Source organism: Primulina eburnea, chromosome 6 (assembly GCF_022965805.1).
Source record: "Primulina eburnea isolate SZY01 chromosome 6, ASM2296580v1, whole genome shotgun sequence".
In the NCBI taxonomy this organism is placed as follows: domain Eukaryota; kingdom Viridiplantae; phylum Streptophyta; class Magnoliopsida; order Lamiales; family Gesneriaceae; genus Primulina; species Primulina eburnea.
Genome location: NC_133106.1, coordinates 375,909 through 396,521, shown reverse-complemented (window position 1 = coordinate 396,521; position 20,613 = coordinate 375,909). Strand labels below are relative to the sequence as shown.

General features: G+C 40.1%; 2 protein-coding genes across 2 annotated transcripts; one reads left to right on the top strand and one right to left on the bottom strand.

Moving 5' to 3' along the window:
- Positions 1 to 2,485: 2,485 nt before the first annotated feature.
- On the bottom strand, positions 2,486 to 3,848 carry LOC140833660 (uncharacterized). The gene is made up of 3 exons (XM_073197985.1): positions 3,301 to 3,848; positions 3,075 to 3,220; positions 2,486 to 2,979 (listed from the first exon to the last, which is right to left on the bottom strand). The coding sequence occupies exons 1-3, from the start codon at positions 3,846 to 3,848 to the stop codon at positions 2,486 to 2,488; spliced, it is 1,188 nt and encodes a 395-aa protein (XP_073054086.1).
- Positions 3,849 to 14,575: 10,727 nt separating this feature from the next.
- Positions 14,576 to 20,262, top strand: LOC140833659 (uncharacterized). Its single transcript, XM_073197984.1, has 3 exons — positions 14,576 to 15,410; positions 17,511 to 18,352; positions 20,161 to 20,262. The coding sequence occupies exons 1-3, from the start codon at positions 14,576 to 14,578 to the stop codon at positions 20,260 to 20,262; spliced, it is 1,779 nt and encodes a 592-aa protein (XP_073054085.1).
- Positions 20,263 to 20,613: the final 351 nt, after the last annotated feature.

The following is a 20,613-nucleotide window of genomic DNA, read 5'->3' as shown; positions in this document are numbered from 1 at the left end:
TATTTTTTTCGTGAACGAATTGAGGAACGCTTCTATGAAGTCTATTCCTCACACATCAAAAACCTCACACTCAAGAATATTATTTAATGGCATTTCATGACGGTTAGAGATGTTACCTGTCCGCTGGCATTTATCATAGGTAAGCATAAGAATGATCATCTTTAAATAGAGTTGGCCAATAGAAGCCACATTCGAGTACCTTAGATGTCGTCCTTGTTGGTCCAAAATGACCACCTACCTCACGGTCATGGCAATGGTTGAGAATTTTACCAAACTCCTCCTCTGCAACACACCTTCTTATCATGGAATCTGTACAAATCTTAAACAAAAAAGGTTCTTCCCAAAAATAATATTTCACGTCAGAGAAGAATTTTTTTCTTTTGTGAAACGATAGATTTGGTGGTGGTGTGCCTGTGACAAGAAAGTTAGCGAAATTTACATACCAAGGACAGTGTTTCACCTCAAATAGATGCTCATCAGGAAAAAAATCGTTAATAGCATGATCGACACAGTCATTAAGAATAAATTCTAATCTAGATAAGTTATCTGCCATCACATTCTCAAAACCCTTCTTATCTTTGATTTCTAAATCAAATTCTTGTAACAGTAAAATCCACCGAAGTAGGCATGGCTTTGCATCTTTCTTGGCAAGTAAATATTTAAGGGAGGAATGATCAGTAAACACAATTACCTTTGACAGAACAAGGTATGAATGGAATTTGTCAAGTGCAAATACTACTGCGAGCAACTCTTTTCAGTGGTTGCATAATTTAATTGCGCTTCATATAGAGTCTTACTTGTATAGTAGATAGTGTGAAATACCTTGTTCTGCCTTTGTCCAAGGACATATCCAAACGCAGTATTGCTGGCATCGCACATGACCTTGAAGGGTAGATCCCAATCAGGTGCCACCAATATAAGAGCCGTCACCAACCGCTCCTTCAACTCCTTGTATGCCTGCAGACAGTCAGAATTAAACTCAAAAAGCACATCTTTCATAAGTATAAAAGATAGAGGTTTGGCAATTCTAGAAAAATCTTTGATAAAACGCCGATAAAAACCGGCGTGGCCTAGAAAACTTCTAACTCCCTTTATCGAAGCTGGTGGTGGTAGGTTCTTGATGAATTCTACTTTGGCTTTGTTTACCTCAATCCGTTGTTCCGAAATCTTGTGCCATAGGATAATTCCCTCTTGTACCATGAAGTGGCACTTCTCCCAGTTAAGCACCAGGTTTGTCTCTTCGCACCTTCTCAACACGGAGCTCAGATTCTGCAAACATTCATCAAACGTTGCACCAAAGATAGAAAATTCATTCATAAATATTTCAAGAAAAGTTTCAATCATATCATGAAAAATATCAATCATGTAGCGCTGAAATGTAGCAGGGGCATTACAAAGACAAAAAGGCATACGACGAAAACAAAATGCTCCATAAGGACAAGTGAAATTGGTTTTCTCTTGCTCCTCAGGAGCAACAGTGATTTGATTATACCCCGAATACCCATTTAGAAAACAGTAAAACTCACGCTCCGCTACTCTCTCCAAAATCTGATCAATACAGGGAAGGGGAAACTGGTCCTTACGGGTGGCATCATTCAACTTCCTATAGTCAATACATACTCTCCACCCCGTAACAGTCCTCATGGGAATAAGTTCATTCTTTTCATTAGTGATCACCGTAATCCCATCTTTCTTAGGCACATATTAAACAGGACCTACCCATGCACTATTTGAAATAGGATAGATAATACCTGCATCGAGAAGCTTAATAGTTTCGTTCTTCACTACCTCTTGCATCTTTGGATTTAGTCGTCTTTGAGGTTGCACGAGGGGTGAGTACTTTTCTTCCATCAAGATTTTGTGCATGCAGATTGATGGACTTATTCCCTTGATGTCTGCCACCGTCCAAGCAAATGCCTTTTTGTGCGCTTTGAGAACTTGCAACAACTTTCCCTCCATGGCATCTGTCAAAGCTGCAAAAATAATGACAACGTGTTAATCCCATCCAGTTATACTTACTTTAGGTGCGCAGGCAGTGTCTTGAGCTCAACCATCGGTGGTTTCTCGATGCTTGACTTTGGAGGGGTCAAATCTTTTCGCTCTCCCAAATCCTCCAGTCTCATCCTCATTTGCTTTTTCCATGGGTTGTTGGCATTAAAGTGTGCAGCTTTCTCTTCATCCAAGTCATCCTCCTTCAATTCCGTTGTGAGGGTGGCTTCCCATGGGTCTTTCATAGAGTCCTGCACAAAATCACACACAAGAGAATCCACCGCATCAATTCTAAAACAGTCATTCGTGTACAGTGTGCGCTTAAGAGCATTAAACACGTCAAAATTAATTTCTTCCTCACCCACTCTTAATCTCAAATTCCCTTCTTTAACATCAATCAGGGCCTTGCCAGTCGCAAGGAATGGTCTCCCCAGAATTAAGGGCATCTTCATGTCTTCTTCCATGTCAAGTACTACATATCTACAAGAAATATGAATTAGTACACCTTCACCAGGACGTCCTCTACGACTCCTCGCATGTATTTGACAGATATGTCTGCTAGTTGCAAGGACATCCTTGTTTGATTTGGTTCTCCTAATCCGAGATTCTTGAATACAGACAAAGGCATAAGATTTATACTCGCACCAAGATCACACAAAGCTTTATGAAAAAGAATATCACCAATCACGCAAGGAACAGAAAAACTCTCTGGATCCTTAAGTTTCAGTGGAATCTTGTTTTGTACAAAAGTAGAGCAATTTTCAGTTAGATTCACTGTCATGTGATCCTCCAATTTTCTCTTGTTTGCTAAGATGTCCTTCAAAAATTTAGCATAGCTTGGAATTTGCATCAGAGCATCAGCAAAGAGAATATTGATGTGCAATTTCTTGAATACTTCTAAAAACTTACCGAATTGCGCATCTAATTTCGCCCTTTTTAATGTTGCAGGAAAAGGTGGAGGGATAAAAATTTTAGCTTGTGCAGTGGGTGCTGGTGTAGAGTTAGAAGAATTAATTTTGATAACTCAGTCTGTTCATCTAGTGCTTGATTTTTTTCTGTCCCTCTAGACTATAAAATTTTTCCACTCTTTAACTCGATGGCCTTCACTTGCTCTTTTGGGTTGGTCTCTGTGTTATTTGGCAAGGTGCCCGGCTCTCTACTTGCTATCATCTTAGCTAACTGTCCAATCTGATTCTCAAGCCTCTTTATCGACGCATCTTGATTTTGGAATCTAGTTTCGGTAGATGAGATAACTTAGACATCATTTGCTCCAAATTGGACTTTTCTTCTCTAGGAGGGTCAGATCTGTACATTTGTTGTTTTCCATATGGTTGTCCTCCATGTGGTCGATTCTGGCTGTTTTGGACACCCCATGAGAATTTGGGGTGTTGCCTCAATCCAGGATTGTATGTATTCAAATACGGATCATTCCTTGGATGGTTTTGGATTCCCACTTGATTCACTGTTGCCCTTTCTGGAACATAAAAAGGACCACTGTCTTGAAAGTCCTTAACATAGTGTTCTCCTCCATATTTTTTACAAATTATCTCTTGAAGACGCATAGCCGTGCCACCCATATTCAAACCGTCCAATTTCCTGTTCAAGACATCAAGTTGTGCAGTAATAGCGGAAAGGTCAGTTACCTGATGAACTCCTGCACTTCTTCGCTGGTTTTTCCTTTCAAATTGAGGATGATAGTTGCTAGCAGCCATCTCCTCCAATAACTCGTATCCTTCCTCAGCAGTTTTTCTCAAGAGATTTCCACACGCAGCAGCTTCTATCATAGTACGATTAGGAGTAAGCAAGCATAGTAAAAGGTTTGAACGACTAACCCAAGTGGCAGATCGTGATGAGGGCATCTTCGTAATAGATATTTGAAATGCTCTCATGCCTCATATAAAGATTCCGACTCGAATTGAGCAAACGTGATGATGTCTGCCCGCAGCTTCATGGTCTTAGATGGAGGAAAGTATTTAATGAGAAACACTTTCGCCATGTCCTCCCATGTGATGATCGAACCTATAAGCAAAAAATTTAACCATGCTTTAGCTTTATCACGTAAAGAGAAAGGAAATAGACGCAACATAACAGAATCATCACAAACTCCATTAAACTTAAAACTATCGCAGATTTCAAGGAAATCTGCGATGTGCGTGTTTGGGTCATCTACTATAGATCCTCCAAACTGGACTGTATTCTGAATCATTTGGATTATGGCTGGCTTGATTTCAAGTGTTTTACCCGCACAATAGGCCTCACGATGCTGGGGCGTGCAGCATCCAAAGAAGGCTGGGCATACTCTAGCATCTGATGCGGCGTGGGATCTCAACATGTCTTTCTTCATGGTGTTCCTTCTCATGCTCGTGCTTGTGCCTCTCCATTAGTTCCTTCAGTCTCTGCTGATGTCGTCTTCTAAGGAAAGTTCTTTCAATTTCCTGGTCAAATTGCTCATACTCCACGTTAAGTGACTTTGGCATACACTGGAAAAGATATCTGGGATAGAATTTGGAGTGTTAGCTCAAGAAAAATAAAGCAATGCTAAAGAAAATAACTAAAAAAAATTGTGAATTAACAGTCCCTGGCAACGGCGCCAAAAATTTGATCGAGCAAAACTTGCACTGTCGAATCCTTAATAAGAATAGGGTTTTGTATGCTCAAAAATTAATCGCAAGTCCACGATGTCAAGTTATAGTATAATGTACGCGAGTACGAGTATCGTTCAACTGAAGACTGTATTTGACAATTATTATTTCTAGTTATCAAATCTTTAGCAACGGAATTGGAATGGTAGTTTAATACTACTATGCTCAAATAAACATGCAAATAAAAGGTTCGGGTATTAAATAATGAGATATAATATCTAGAATGGTTGATTAAAATTCAATGAGAAATGAATTTGTTGGGAATTTCAGTTCACCTACCCCTCATTAATTTATCAATTCGTTCGATAGTGATTTAGAAATGAATTTTTTGGGAATTTCAGTTCACCTACCCCTCATTAATTTATCAATTCGTTCGATAGTGATTTACGCTTCCGACGGGATTTCTTATTCAATTGAACAAACTCTCTCGAGCTATGTCAAACTAATTCTACTCAGTGAAGTAATTAAATGTCTTTAATTATTTATCAAGAGTGAATCGCATATAAATATATGAAATCCCCTAGTTTTCGTCCGAATGAACTATGACTATCGGCGCGTATCCAATTTCATATCTATGTAAATAGTAGATCCACGAACTATGCTACTCGTTCCTATCACAAGATATTCTCTCGAACTCACTCGCAATATAAGATTATTATTAAAGTTAGCTATTCTTTAATAATGAAATTGAAAACAGTAACACAATTATGAATAAACCAACAATTGAAATATGAATTAACTAAATCAGAGTTCGGGGTAGGATCCCCTTAAATCCCAACAAATATTGTTAAGTTTAGCTACTAGAATTCATGGTAGAAATAAAGACAACAACGTTTAAAAGATAAAAACTAAATTAGAAATACTAGATTTGACGAAAAGCGCAAAGAACGATGCTCGGAAATCTTCGAATCTTCAACTCCAAGAGAAAAAAATCCTCTCCAAGGCTTGTGGTGGCTGCTGAATGATATCTGATTTTCGTGCATATGTTTTTTTCCTTTAGCCATCTACCTTCCAAATTGAATAAAATCCAAATAGGAAAATTTCCTATTTTGGTTCGCGCTAGGGCGGCCAAGTTTCCCCGCCCCAGCGAGCGATCTACTGTACTACTAGTGTCTTCTGCAGCCTCTCGCGCTGGGACGATCAAGTTAGTGCGAGGTCTCCTATTCTTTTTCCTTCAGCCTCTCGCGCTGGGGCGGTAAAGTTTGACCACCCTAGTGCGAGGTCTTCTACTTGGCACTCATTTCTTTTGCAGCACTCGCACATGGGCGATCAAGCTTTTATCTCTCAAGATGAACCAAAGAAGATTGAAGAAGCTCTTCTGGATCCCAGTTGGATTGAAGCTATGCAAGAAGAGCTGAATCAATTTAAAAGAAATGAAGTTTGGTTTCTTGTACCTAGACCATCTCATCAAGCTGTTATTGGAACCCGGTGGGTATTTAGAAACAAGGTAAATGAAGAAGGCACTGTTGTTAGAAATAAAGCAAGACTAGTGGCTCAAGGGTTCAAATAAAAAGAAGGAATAGACTATGATGAAAAACATATGCACCAGTAGCAAGGCTTGAAGCTATCAGAATATTCTTAGTCTTTGCTGCTTTCATGTGGGGACCCGGACGCTAATTCATTTCTTAATCATCTTTGGGAATAATTAGATCAATTAAATAAACTGGGTCTAATTTTTTTTAATACAAGTGCGGAACATAATAGAATCAATCTGATATAAACATCATAAGTAACAGTACAAGTCTCATACAAAATACGTTAATGTCAAACTAGGGTTCAATCACTATACATCAAGTGCTGAATCCTATTCTACTTCTGGGTCCGGACCTCCATGCTAATTTTGGTCTCTCATCCTCGTCTTGACCCTGATCCTATCCCACCTGTTTTCATGCACACATACAAACCAACAACAGCCGGATAACTCCAGTGAGAATAATATTCCCAGTATAAAAAATGTATACATGCAATCATATAAACATATACAAAAGCAAACAACAGTTATCAGTGACATGTAGCAAATCTGAAAACATGAAACAATATCAAACTGTAAATCAAACTTGATAACTCATAATCTCTGACTCGACTATGATCTATTCTAGTCTAGGGATCCCGGTTCCTGGACGTTGGCATACTATATCGAATCTCAGCAATAGAAGTCGATCTACTTCTAAGCAACATCGATATAAACCGAACATCCAATGTCTTGGCACCTCCGCCATAGACTAGGCACATCCGCCTATGACACGTTCTCGATATCTATCTTATATTATCTGCTTTTCTATACATCAATAGAATAAGCATATTCATTCAAATATTACAAAGGTATTAAAACAATAACAAACAAGTATGTGGTTTAGGGAAACTCAAATCGAATCTAACTCGAGTTGTATCTCCTGGTTAACATTGATATTTACCTTTCTTTCGTCGGGGTTTAGGCTCTGTTCTATCTTGGAAATCTTCAATACCAATCTTGCATAACATATTCGAGGAATACAATATCAACATATATCCCAATCAATACCAGATATAATTAAACTCAATCTAATTCTGTTTCGACGGCATAACATCGCAATCTTGAAATACCGGTAATACAAAATCAGTATATACACATCCCAATAACTCATACTCAATCAACAAACACAATCTGATACCAAATCTGTATAATCTCAATCAAATCAAATCTGAAAAATCATAACAATTCAATACGGTATATGTTCTTCAATCCGGTTGCAATTATACGATGTCTAATATCTCAAGAACACCATATATAGATCAAATCATGATTTCTTCAACACATGAATTTCGAACCATGCTAGAAATCAATAAAAGTTACCTCCCCTTGAAGTTCTTGACGAGAGGAACACAGAATTATGCTCGGATCAAAAATCAGACGGCTATATTTTGCGTGAATCAAATTCTAAAAAGTGCAAAGGCATAAGGATTTCCATTACTTGGTTCTTCTTTCTGCTGACTTATGAAAGAATGAAGGAATTGCATATTAAGTATGCATGGTAAGGTACATGTGGCTTCATCTTTGTGCAGCACGTCTCGTGCATATGCGCGACCCTCCTCGGCGCATATGCGCGAGACATTCTGTCTCGGTGCATAACCATCACAGCAGCTCGTGTATATGCGCGCACCATCTCCACGCATATGCGCGAGACCTACTGTCTCGGCACTTGTGTTCCCGCACACCTCGTGCATATGCGCGAGGTTCTCTGCCTGCCTTGCGCATATGCGCACATCGGTGTCGTGCATATGCGCGAGGTGTTCTGTCCTCGCACATACGATATCACATGGAATCTCAATTCGTGTCTCGAAATGGTCCTTCATAATCATATCAATTCATAAATCAATAATCGCAGATTAACAGCAAATAAATCTCGGGCATTACATTTCAAGAACTTCAAAGTTTATCAGATGGACGTGAAAAGCGCCTTCCTAAATGGTCTACTGCACGAAGAGGTCTATGTTGAATAACCTCTAGGTTTTATTGATCATTTCTTACCGCATCATGTCTAGCCCTATATGGTTTAAAATAAGCACCTTGAGCTTGGTATGACACGCTCTCACAATTTCTTGTCAATCATTACTTTACAATCGGAACAATAGACAAGACTTTGTTCACTTTAGTAAAGAATAAGCACATTCTGTTGGTACAAATTTATGTTGATAACATTATTTTTGGGTCAAGTAACCCCAAATTGTGTGCAATTTTTTTAAAATTGATGCAGGAACAATTCGAAATTAGCATGATGGGAGAATTAACATTCTTCTTAGGACTGCAGATCAAGCAACTTGATACTGGAATCTTCATAAATCAAGCTAAGTACACTAAGGAACTACTAAAAAAATTTGGTATAGACACATTCTCTGCTGCTTCCACTCCAATGAGCTCATCTACTAAACTTGATAAGGATGAAAATGGAATTTCAGTAGAGGTAACTCAGTATCGTGGTCTAATTGGTTCATTGTTATATCTTACTGCCGGTAGACCTGATATTATGTTTGATGTTTGTATTTGTGCAAGATTTCAATCTAACCCTAAGAAATCACATTATATTGATGTTAAACGTATTCTGAAATACCTAAAGGGCACTCAAAATGTCGGCATACGGTATCCCAATGATTCTTCTTTCAATCTTATTGAATATTCAGATGCTGACTATGCAGGTTGCAAACTGGATAGAAAAGTCACAAGTGGTTTTTGTCAATTTCTTGGTGGTAGGTTGATCTCCTGGTTCAGTAAAAAGTAGACTTCCATAGCTACGTCTACTTCAGAAGTAGAATACCCTACTGCTGGAAGCTGCTGCTCTCAAATATTGTGGATGCAACAACAACTTAAAGACTATGGAGTTCAAGCCTCTAAATCACCTATATTCTGTGACAATACCAGTGCTATAGAAATCATGCATAATCCAGTACTTCATTCCAGAACGGAGCACATTGACATCAGACATCATTTTATTAGAGATCATGTGCAGAAGAAAGAAATTCGTCTGGAATATGTCCCTACTGATCAGCAAGCAGCAGATATCTTTACTAAGTCTTTGCTTGAGAATAAGTTTTCTTATTTTTGTAATGTTCTCGATTTAATTGATTTATCTTAATTACTGTTTACTATCTTCTATTTTTTTTTTGCAGTAAGTAAAAGCAGTAGACAAACAAGAGATATGACAAAATGAGATATTTTATTCATAAAATCAGATGCATTACATTATCTAAACTATTACAATTTTTTATTTCAGCAGTACTGAGAACTTCAGCAGGAATCTAACTAAGATCTGCTGGAATCACCCCCTTCGCTTTGCATGGTCATGGTTTGTGAAAGGATGATTCCGTAGCTTAGTCCTTCTATGCTATGGAATCACCCTCCTCTTTCACATGATCGTGGTTGCTGAAAGGGATGATTCTACAGCTTCTTATATAAAAAAGAACAATCTAACTGGTTCTTCAGATTACAGGTCAAGGAATTTATTCCAAGTCTTCATATCTTGATAAAGGATGTCTTCAGACATCATCTTACGAGAAACTGGAAGTTGCCTCTGAAACTCACCTGCTGAATCAGACTCTGGAGAAGACTACGAGAGAATATTCGCATCATCCATTTGTTTTGATTTTTTATTTCTGTAAATGACTTAGTTAGTGAGCTTACATGTATTTATATAGAGCCTCGGGGAAGCTAAAGAGACGCCTAAACTGTTCACATCCTACGCGAATATCAAGAGTCCCCTGTCTTTCCCTCAGATCTATCTTCGCATTTATTAGTTGCATTAATTTAGGGGGAACAATATTTTATTCTGACTAATATTTCCGTGCTTTATCTGAAGCAGAAGGAGGTTTGTCTTTTCGATAAAACAACCTGTCTACTGGTTTTTATCAAGGTGCTGAATATATTTCAGTACTTTATGACTTCCAGTAAATATTATCATAAGACGACAAATCCTCTTCTGAATTTCTTTAGTAACCGCTTGGACAGGCCACCTATTTTAGTATTTTTTTAAAAAAATTTATGTACCTGACACTCTCTGTTTAACTTTTCAAAAACTCAATCGCAGACATACTGACATGTGTCTTATGTTTCTATGACGGCTGTACATTTTGAATATTAACCACCTTTTCGATCTCATTTCACCTTTTACGATTTCATACTTTTTCTTACTAGCTACTGCTTTCTCTCGCAATCATCTACTACAAAATCTACTCTGAATTATTTTTGTTTGCAGAAATGGATAGAGCTTACACTCTAAATGCTGATCAAGTCAACTTTGCATCGGTTCTGACCATCAAAGACGAGAATATTGTTAAGATGTTCAAAGAAATTGAAAAATCTGGTCTCCGAAGGTTTTTGGAAGCACATGCTATCGTATAAAAGACTACTCTCTTGGGTTTCTACGCCAAAGCAACCATCGAGGAAGGGAAAATCATTTATTCCCAGCGAGGTGCATCCATCTTCATTGATGTTGCACTATTGGGATCGACTTTCTTTCTCCCATGCTCAGGTATCTCTGACTTTTCTAGTATTTCTAAGGAAGATATGTCTACTGCCCTCGTCATTCTAAGCTTCTGGAGAGGAACTCTCTCTTTCTTGCTTCAAGAAGCTTCTCAAGATGGAATATCAAGTGCTTGCCGATATTGTGGCAAAGGCACTTTTGGTCAAAGCCGGTACGTTTGTTAAGCTAACCAAGGAAAGGGTACAAGTGATGGTAGCTATCACCTCTGACTTTAAGGTAGACTGTAGTCGATTCTTGTTCAGAATCATGAAGGATATGTGTAGAGGCCTGTATTTCGTACTTGAAATTTTGCGGAATAATTTAAAATTTTCTCTTTAAATAAATAAAATGCCTCATTTATAAAGTATACTGATAAAAAGGGTCCATGTTTAAAGTAACAGCGGAATAAAAGTGCAAATGTTAAAATAGCGGCGGAAGTAAATATATGTTTCAAAACAACAATTTAAAATAATTCGTCGTGATAAAAATGAGTTTGCATAAAAATGATAAATAAATTGAAAAATGAGGTTCTCAGGTTCCTACTACTGCCGACCCAAGCTAGCTCACTAGTCCCCGCTCTCGGTCCCGACTTCATCAGTACCTACAACAATCAAGTCTGGTGAGTCTAAAGACTCAGCATGCATATATCATTATTAACAAGTAAATATATCGTAAAATCTGGCGTAACATAAAAATATCATATCATAGAGCGTAACGTGAAAATCGTGTAGAACCCGATTTCAGTACACGTATAACTCATGCATCTATTTAAATTATTAAAGCATTTAACTTATTTTAAAAGGAGTTTAGTCATGCATAATTATTTAAATGCATTATTTTTTTAATTTAATTACGTTTATGTAATGCACGTTAAAACGTCTTTCGAGTTTCATATTTCAGGCGATCATTCGAGGCGGGATTGAGGAAAAGACCCGGTGACGATTTTTGGCAATTTTAGAGACGGTATTTTATTTTAAGTTGAGTTTGGGGGTATTTTAAATAATTTAGTGAGTTTTAGCACTTTTGAGCCTAAATCATTATTTAGTAATTTTAAGAGTTTAAAACTTTTAAAATTTAGTATTTTATGAGATGTTAGTATTTTGAATCCAAAATTTAATTATTTTGTGAGTTTATGATTTTAGAACTTTTAAAGTCTAGTATGGTGTGTGCTTTATTTTAATTAAAGAGTTTTATTAAAGATGAGTAAGGATAGTATTTTAATTAAATTGTTATTTGAGTCAACATTTTTAATTAGCATCTTGATTAGCATTGTTAATTATTAATTAGCAAATTTTACTCCCCCTAATTATCTAACACACGCACACACAGATTCTGCACACACTAGAAAACGTAAAACACACACTACACCACTCTTTTCATTTTTTATTTTATTTGAAAGCAAAACTAGGGTTCTTCAATAAGCATAGCAGCCGCCCCCTTCCTTGTAATTCCCAGCATAGATTCGTTGATTTTATTTCAAGAAAACGGTGCCACGTTCGTCCCGGATCAAGCCTCTCTCTATCTCCGCTTCGGTGACGCCGTTTCGGTAACGTTTGATATCATAAGGCACGTATATTCTGTTCTTGCTGTGTCGATCAAGTCATATTATGCGTTGCGTTGATTTTTATGCGTAAAAGTTATGTATCATGTTAGTAGTTTGGGCGGGTTATAGATCGGATCAATTTCGAGGGCAAATTTTTAGATCTAAAACTCGTTTTTGCTGTCTTTTCAAATACTGCGAATTTTCTGTTCATATTTTGGGAAAACTTTCCACGGCAAAAACGTAGAACTTTTCGTTACCTTCGATTTGATATATAGTACAAGATTTTTGGACGAAAAATGAGAGAGTTATGATATTTTTCGTGTGACTGCTCAAACTGCGATTTTCAGAAAATTTGTATTGATACGTTTCTTGAAGTTTTATGTTGCAGGCTTCGTTGGGGGCTCGACCGGTGATTGTTGCTGAGTGTAGGTACTTGCTTATGTTGTTGGGTCGGTCACTAAAGGTTCGTTTCGGGTCAATGGTCATCTAGTTGAATCAAAAGTCGTAGGAATCAAGTTGATGTCAAAGTCCGTATTTTGGTTCGTATGAGTTGTAGGGTGAACGTCGTCACGTTGGGGCAATTATATGAGTTTAGTTCACTGCTATGGTGTCCTAGGATAGTCTCGAATTGTGGAATCTTGTGCCATTATGCGTTAATTAGGAGACTAGGTATTGTGTAAGTTTTTCCTCGCAGGTTCAAAAATCCGTAGCCACACGGACCCTTACCCGGACCCCCGCACGGGGTCCGTGCCTTTGTCCCCTCAGCAATGTCTAGGACCCGAGTGTACACGGACCTCCATACGGACCCAAGAACGGGGTCCGTGCCCCTCCCCTTTTCCGAGTACTCCTTTCACAGTATCTACACGGACCCTGACCCAGACCTTTAGACGGGGTCCGTGCCCTTGCTTTTCTACACACACCCCATACAGTATCTACACGGACCCAAGCCAGGACCCAGGCACGGGGTCCGTGTCCTCCTATTTTTGGGATACATTCTTTCATTCACTTAGGAATTGGGTTGAGGTTTTAGGCTAAGGTTTATTATGATGTTTTCATGATCGAGTCATGGGAAATTTTAGAACGTCCCAAGTGTTGATTGAACATAGGGGTAAGTATGATTTTTTTTACGTCTAAGTTATGCAAGTTAAGTATGCAGTTTCATGTTAGTACGTCGCAGCAACGGCCCAGTCGAAGTCCAACGAATCCCTCAACGCCAAGTAAGTATGTTGACGTGCAAGAAAGTATTTTAAGTTTTGAGGTATGCTAAATGTCTTGTGACCAAATTATGTTAGGATTGGAAAGCGTTAAATTATGAACGGGGACCAATCCGCCCGTTAAATTATGAACGGGTTAGATCGTGGTTGTGAAGCGTTAAATTATGAATGTGGATCAACTGGCCTGTTAAATTATGAACAGGGATCTTATGTATGCGGCAGTGGATACGTCCCTGTCAGCCCAGTACTGTGGTGAGTCTGATCAGGCGGTTATCATGTTAAGGGTCACTTGCTTTGAAACATCCTCCACGTAAAATTATGCAGTTAAGTATGTTGAAGTATGAAAGCATGTTTAAGAAAAGTTTATGTTCAGGGCACGTCGTAGTATGTATGTTCAAGTTCAAGTTTATTTCAAGTTGAAGTTTATGCAAGTCAATTTAAAGTTATGTATGTCCTATTTTAAAGAAGCATGCGATTTTTATTATGTAGTACTCGTTACTTCCAGTTTATACGTATTGAGTCTTTAGACTCACTAGACTTGATCGATGCAGGTGAGTACGATGAGCAGGAGACAGGAGGTGGCGACCAAGGGGCAGGCTTGGGCTGAGCGGCAGGCTAAACCCGAGGACCGCAAGTTTATGTTTATGCAAACTTTTAAAATACTCTGATGTTTTGATTTGAATGTGAGACGTTTTGAGACAGCGTTCATTTAGCAAACTTTTATTTGGTGATGGATTATTTGAAAGATATTTTATGTATGTTGGGTGACGACCGTACGGATGTTTTATTTGAATAAAATTTTTAATTTTTCCGCAAATTCCAAGTAGTTAAGTACGGTACGTTACAGTTGGTATCAGAGCCAGGTTCTTGTAAAGGGTTACGCCTACTGCCAGTCGCAAGAAGCTCTCGAAGTCACACCTCAAGTCTGTAAGTTTTAAAGTTTTGAGTTATGCTATGTACTATGCATTAAGTCATGATTTCAACATGTATATGTTTCAAGTTCAAATTATGTGCATATTTTGATATTGGTATCATAATCATGCATGTTGGGTTTACGTGTTGGGTAATTATTGGAACAGCATGCCCCCTAGACGTGAGATTAATCGGGAAGATAGGGAGGAGGACAGAGAGCCTCGAGTCGAGGAGAGGGCCAATCCTCCACCACCTCCACCACCCGACATGCAGGCCCAGATGATGGCTGGAATGACACAGTTCTTTGCCCAGTTTATGGGTAACCAAACAGTGGCTGATACCGGGGTGAGACCCAGAGCTGAGGTTGTCTACGAGAGGTTCAGCAGAATGCACCCAGATAAATTCTCAGGGACGACGGACCCATTGATAGCGGAGGGGTGGGTTAAATCCATCGAGGTAATTTTCGATTTTATGGAGTTGCAGGATACTGATCGAGTGAGGTGCGCCATCTTTCTACTTCATGGGAGTGCAAGAGTTTGGTGGGAGAGCGCATCAGTGATAGTTAACCTACAGACTCTCACGTGGAATGGGTTCAAGGAGGTGTTTTACTCCAAGTACTTCACTGAGGAAGTGCGTACGAAGCTGATTGGAGAGTTCATGACGCTACGACAGGGAGATAGCAGCGTAGCTGATTATGTGCAGAAGTTTGAGAAGGGTTGCCAATTTATGCCCTTGATCGCCAATGATGCTCAGGCCAAGGTGAGACACTTTCTCCTTGGGATGCGGCCGATCTTGCGCCGTGACGTGAAGGTGGTAGGGCCTATGACCTATGAGGTCGCAGTTGCGAGGGCATTAGAGGCAGAACAGGACATGAGGGAGATTGAGAAGGATCGGCTGGGCAAGAGGCCCTTTCAGGCACCGCAACAGCAGCAACAGTATCAGCAGCGGCCACCATTTAAGAAATCTTACCAGGGGCAGCCTGGGAAGAAACCATACCAAAGACCACCTAAGGGCAAGGGTCCTATCCATCAGCAGGGGGCGCCGCAGAAGCTCGGCAATTTCCCTGTTTGTCAGAAGTGTAACCGCCAGCATCCCGGACCATGCTTGTATGGATCAGGCAAGTGCTTCAAGTGTGGTGCCACCGACCACATGCTTAAGGAATGCCCGCAGTGGAAGCAGCCAACCCAAGGCCGAGTATTCGCCATGCACGCTCAAGAAGCGGATCCGGACACTACTCTACTGACTGGGAACATTTTCATAAAGAGATTAGCTACAACTGCACTGATAGATTCAGGAGCCACTCACTCCTTTATATCAGAGACCTTTGCTAATCACCTGGACATCAAGTCCATCGGTCTAGACTTGAACTTCTCAGTGACAGTCCCATCAGGGGAAGAGTTGTTAGCTACTAGCGTGATCAGGGATATCGATCTAGAACTGCAGGGCCACCTAGTGTATGCAGATTTGATCGTATTGCCGATGCCAGAGTTCGATATCATTTTGGGCATGGACTGGCTGACTAAGAACTGAGTTCTAATCGATTTTCAGAAGAGGTCGGTATTGGTCAGACCGCTCGGTATGGAGCAGTTTTTATTCGAGCCAGCTAGATGGAAAAGTTTTCCTCGTATGATTTCGTGCATGCAGGCGAGGAAATTAATTTTAAAGGGATGTCAGGCTTTCTTGGCCAGTGTTATAGCAGCGCCTGACGTGCCCACTCCTTCTATTTCAGAAGTGCCAGTAGTCAATGAATTTCCAGACGTCTTCCCAGACGACGTCACAGGCCTTCCACCAGATAGAGAGGTGGAGTTTGCCATTGATCTCATGTCAGGTACAGTGCCCATCTCTAAGGCACCGTACAGATTAGCTCCAGCAGAGATGCTAGAACTCAAACAGCAGATTCAAGAACTCTTAGACAAGGAGTTTATCCGCCCGAGCTTCTCACCGTGGGGCGCACCAGTACTCTTTGTGAAAAAGAAGGATGGGAGAATGAGACTGTGCATCGATTACCGTGAGTTGAACAAGGTAACGATCAAGAATAAGTACCCGTTGCCTAGAATCGAAGATTTGTTCGATCAGTTGCAGGGAGCTATCGTGTTCTCCAAAATCGATCTTCGATCAGGGTATCACTAACTGAGAGTAAAGGATGCAGATGTGCATAAGACAGCTTTCAGGACCAGATACGGGCATTACGAGTTCTTAGTGATGCCGTTTGGATTGACCAATGCTCCAGCTATTTTCATGGACCTCATGAACCGAGTATTTCAGCCGTTCCTCGATCAGTTCGTCATAGTGTTCATTGACGATATTCTCATATACTCGAAGAACCATGAGGAGCACGACCAGCATTTGAGGACAGTTTTGCGAACTTTGCAGAGCCGTAAGCTGTATGAAAAATTCAGCAAGTGCGAGTTCTGGTTGCAGAAAGTCGCGTTTTTGGGGCATATAGTGTCTAGTAGAGGGATTGAAGTGGATCCAGCCAAAGTGGCAGCTGTCAAGGATTGGGTAGAGCCAAAGAATGCATCAGAGATCCGCAGCTTTTTGGGTTTAGCAGGTTATTACCGTAAGTTTATTCGGGGATTTTCGTCTATAGCAGTGCCACTCACTTCACTAACCAAGAAAAATGCTAAATTTGTGTGGAGTGATGAATGTCAGAAGAGCTTCGACACCTTGAAGCAAGCTCTCATTTCAGCACCGGTGTTAGCCATGCCATCAGGACAAGGGGACTATGTGTTATACACCGATGTATCTAAACTCGGTTTAGGAGCAGTGTTGATGCAGCAGGGTCGAGTTATAGCTTATGCTTCCAGACAGTTAAAGGTGCATGAGAAGAACTACCCGACTCACGATTTGGAATTAGCCGCCGTTGTCTTTGCATTGAAGATTTGGAGACATTACTTATACGGCGAGAAGTGTCAGATTTTCACCGATCACAAAAGTCTCAAATATTTCTTCACGCAGAAAGAGCTGAATATGAGACAGAGACGGTGGTTAGAACTTGTGAAAGACTATGATTGCGAGATTAGCTACCATCCGGGAAAAGCTAACGTCGTGGCAGACGCTTTGAGCAGAAAAGTGGCAGTCATAGCAAAACTGTCAGTTCAGAGACCGCTTCAGTCTGAGATTCAGAGGTTTGGTCTAGAGATTTATCATAAGGGCAGAGCTCCTAGACTGTCTAGTCTGACAGTCAAATCTGACTTACTAAACCGCATCCGAGCAGGACAGTCTACAGATGAGCAACTACAGAAATGGAGACTGAAGGACGAAGCTAAGGGCAGTGTTTTGTACACAGTGTCAGATGGTATCGTGAGATACAGAGACAGAATGTGGGTGCCTAGTGTTGATTTGATCAGACAGGATATTCTGACAGAGGCACATGCATCTCCGTATTCTATTCACCCAGGAGGTACCAAGATGTACAAAGACCTGCAGATTTTGTATTGGTGGCCAGGGATGAAGAGAGACATCCGCAGATTTGTATCAGAGTGCCTCACTTGTCAGCAGGTGAAGGCAGAGCATCAGAGGCCAGCAGGTTTGCTTAAGCCACTCCCTATCCCAGAGTGGAAATGGGAGAACATCACTATGGATTTCGTCGTTGGGTTACCTAAATCAGTCAGAGGGTCTAATTCTATTTGGGTTATCGTGGACCGACTCACTAAGTCAGCGCATTTTCTGCCAGTGAAGACGACTTTCTCCATAACGCAGTATGCAGAGCTTTATATTAAGGAGATAGTCCGTTTGCATGGTTTCCCAGTTTCGATTGTGTCCGACAGAGACCCAAGGTTTACATCGTCCTTCTGGAAGAGCTTACATGCAGCTATGGGGACGAAGTTACTGTTTAGTACGGCCTTTCACCCGCAGACAGATGGCCAGTCTGAGCGAGTGATCCAGATTCTGGAGGATTTACTGAGAGCCTGTATGATTGATTTTCAAGGAACTTGGGAGTCTAGACTACCCCTAGTGGAGTTCACATACAACAATAGCTTCCAAGCATCTATTGGTATGGCTCCCTATGAAGCGTTGTATGGTCGGAAGTGCAGATCGCCAGTTCATTGGGATGAAGTGGGTGAGAGAACGGATCTAGGGCCAGAGATAGTTCAGCAGACTGCAGAGGTGGTGGTCAAGATTCGTGAAAGAATGAAGACCGCCCAAAGCCGTCAGAAGAGCTACGCCGATAAGAGGAGGAGAGATCTCGAGTTTGCCGTTGGGGATCACGTTTTCGTCAAGATAGCACCCATGAAGGGTGTTATGAGATTTGGGAAAAGAGGCAAGTTGAGTCCGAGGTTTATTGGACCATTCGAGATTCTTGACAGAGTTGGGACATTAGCCTATCGTGTAGCCCTTCCGCCGAATCTGGCCGGGGTACACAATGTGTTCCACGTCTCGATGCTAAGGAAATATCTGGCTAATCCTTCGCACATTCTGAGTTATGAGCCTTTGCAGCTTGCTCCAGATTTGTCTTATGAGGAGAGACCGACTCAAATCCTCGACAGAGAGGAGCGCCGACTCCGGAACAAAGTGACTAAGCTAGTCAAAGTTCGGTGGTTAAACCAATCAGTTGAAGAGGCCACTTGGGAGTCAGAGACAGATATGAGGCTTCGCTACCCGGAGTTGTTCGGTAAGACTCAATTTCGAGGACGAAATTTATATAAGTGGGGGAGGAACTGTAGAACCCGATTTCAGTACACGTATAACCCATGCATCTATTTAAATTATTAAAGCATTTAACTTATTTTAAAAGGAGTTTAGTCATGCATAATTATTTAAATGCATTATTTTTTTAATTTAATTACGTTTATGTAATGCACGTTAAAACGTCTTTCGAGTTTCATATTTCAGGCGATCATTCGAGGCGGGATTGAGGAAAAGACCCGGTGACGATTTTTGGCAATTTTAGAGACGGTATTTTATTTTAAGTTGAGTTTGGGGGTATTTTAAATAATTTAGTGAGTTTTAGCACTTTTGAGCCTAAATCATTATTTAGTAATTTTAAGAGTTTAAAACTTTTAAAATTTAGTATTTTATGAGATGTTAGTATTTTGAATCCTAAATTTAATTATTTTGTGAGTTTATGATTTTAGAACTTTTAAAGTCTAGTATGGTGTGTGCTTTATTTTAATTAAAGAGTTTTATTAAAGATGAGTAAGGATAGTATTTTAATTAAATTGTTATTTGAGTCAACATTTTTAATTAGCATCTTGATTAGCATTGTTAATTATTAATTAGCAAATTTTACTCCCCCTAATTATCTAACACACGCACACACACATTCTGCACACACTAGAAAACGTAAAACACACACTACACCACTCTTTTTATTTTTTATTTTATTTGAAAGCAAAACTAGGGTTCTTCAATAAGCATAGCAGCCGCTCCCTTCCTTGTAATTCCCAGCATAGATTCGTTGATTTTATTGCAAGAAAACGGTGCCACGTTCGTCCCGGATCAAGCCTCTCTCTATCTCCGCTTCGGTGACGCCGTTTCGGTAACGTTTGATATCATAAGGCACGTATATTCTGTTCTTGCTGTGTCGATCAAGTCATATTATGCGTTGCGTTGATTTTTATGCGTAAAAGTTATGTATCATGTTAGTAGTTTGGGCGGGTTATAGATCGGATCAATTTCGAGGGCAAATTTTTAGATCTAAAACTCGTTTTTGCTGTCTTTTCAAATACTGCGAATTTTCTGTTCATATTTTGGGAAAACTTTCAACGGCAAAAACGTAGAACTTTTCGTTACCTTCGATTTGATATATAGTACAAGATTTTTGGACGAAAAATGAGAGAGTTATGATATTTTTCGTGTGACTGCTCAAACTGCGATTTTCAGAAAATTTGTATTGATACGTTTCTTGAAGTTTTATGTTGCAGGCTTCGTTGGGGGCTCGACCGGTGATTGTTGCTGAGTGTAGGTACTTGCTTATGTTGTTGGGTCGGTCACTAAAGGTTCGTTTCGGGTCAATTGTCATCTAGTTGAATCAAAAGTCGTAGGAATCAAGTTGATGTCAAAGTCCGTATTTTGGTTCGTATGAGTTGTAGGGTGAACGTCGTCACGTTGGGGCAATTATATGAGTTTAGTTCACTGCTATGGTGTCCTAGGATAGTCTCGAATTGTGGAATCTTGTGCCATTATGCGTTAATTAGGAGACTAGGTATTGTGTAAGTTTTTCCTCGCAGGTTCAAAAATCCGTAGCCTCACGGACCCTTACCCGGACCCCCGCACGGGGTCCGTGCCTTTGTCCCCTCAGCAATTTCTAGGACCCAAGTGTACACGGACCTCCATACGGACCCAAGAACGGGGTCCGTGCCCCTCCCCTTTTCCGA

Excerpts from the sequence above, each read along its gene's own strand:
- LOC140833659 (XM_073197984.1), top strand. The coding sequence starts at position 14,576 with ATGGCTGGAATGACACAGTTCTTTGCCCAGTTTATGGGTAACCAAACA. Across the intron at positions 15,411-17,510 it reads ACCATGCTTGTATGGATCAG|GACAGTCTACAGATGAGCAA; the intron begins GCAAGTGCTTCA and ends GCATCCGAGCAG. Across the intron at positions 18,353-20,160 it reads CGCCAGTTCATTGGGATGAA|GCTTCGTTGGGGGCTCGACC; the intron begins GTGGGTGAGAGA and ends TTTATGTTGCAG.
- LOC140833660 (XM_073197985.1), bottom strand. The coding sequence starts at position 3,848 with ATGCCCTCATCACGATCTGCCACTTGGGTTAGTCGTTCAAACCTTTTA. Across the intron at positions 3,221-3,300 it reads CCATATGGAAAACAACAAAT|ATTCCAAAATCAAGATGCGT; the intron begins GTACAGATCTGA and ends TACCGAAACTAG. Across the intron at positions 2,980-3,074 it reads GAAGGCCATCGAGTTAAAGA|CACCCACTGCACAAGCTAAA; the intron begins GTGGAAAAATTT and ends ACTCTACACCAG.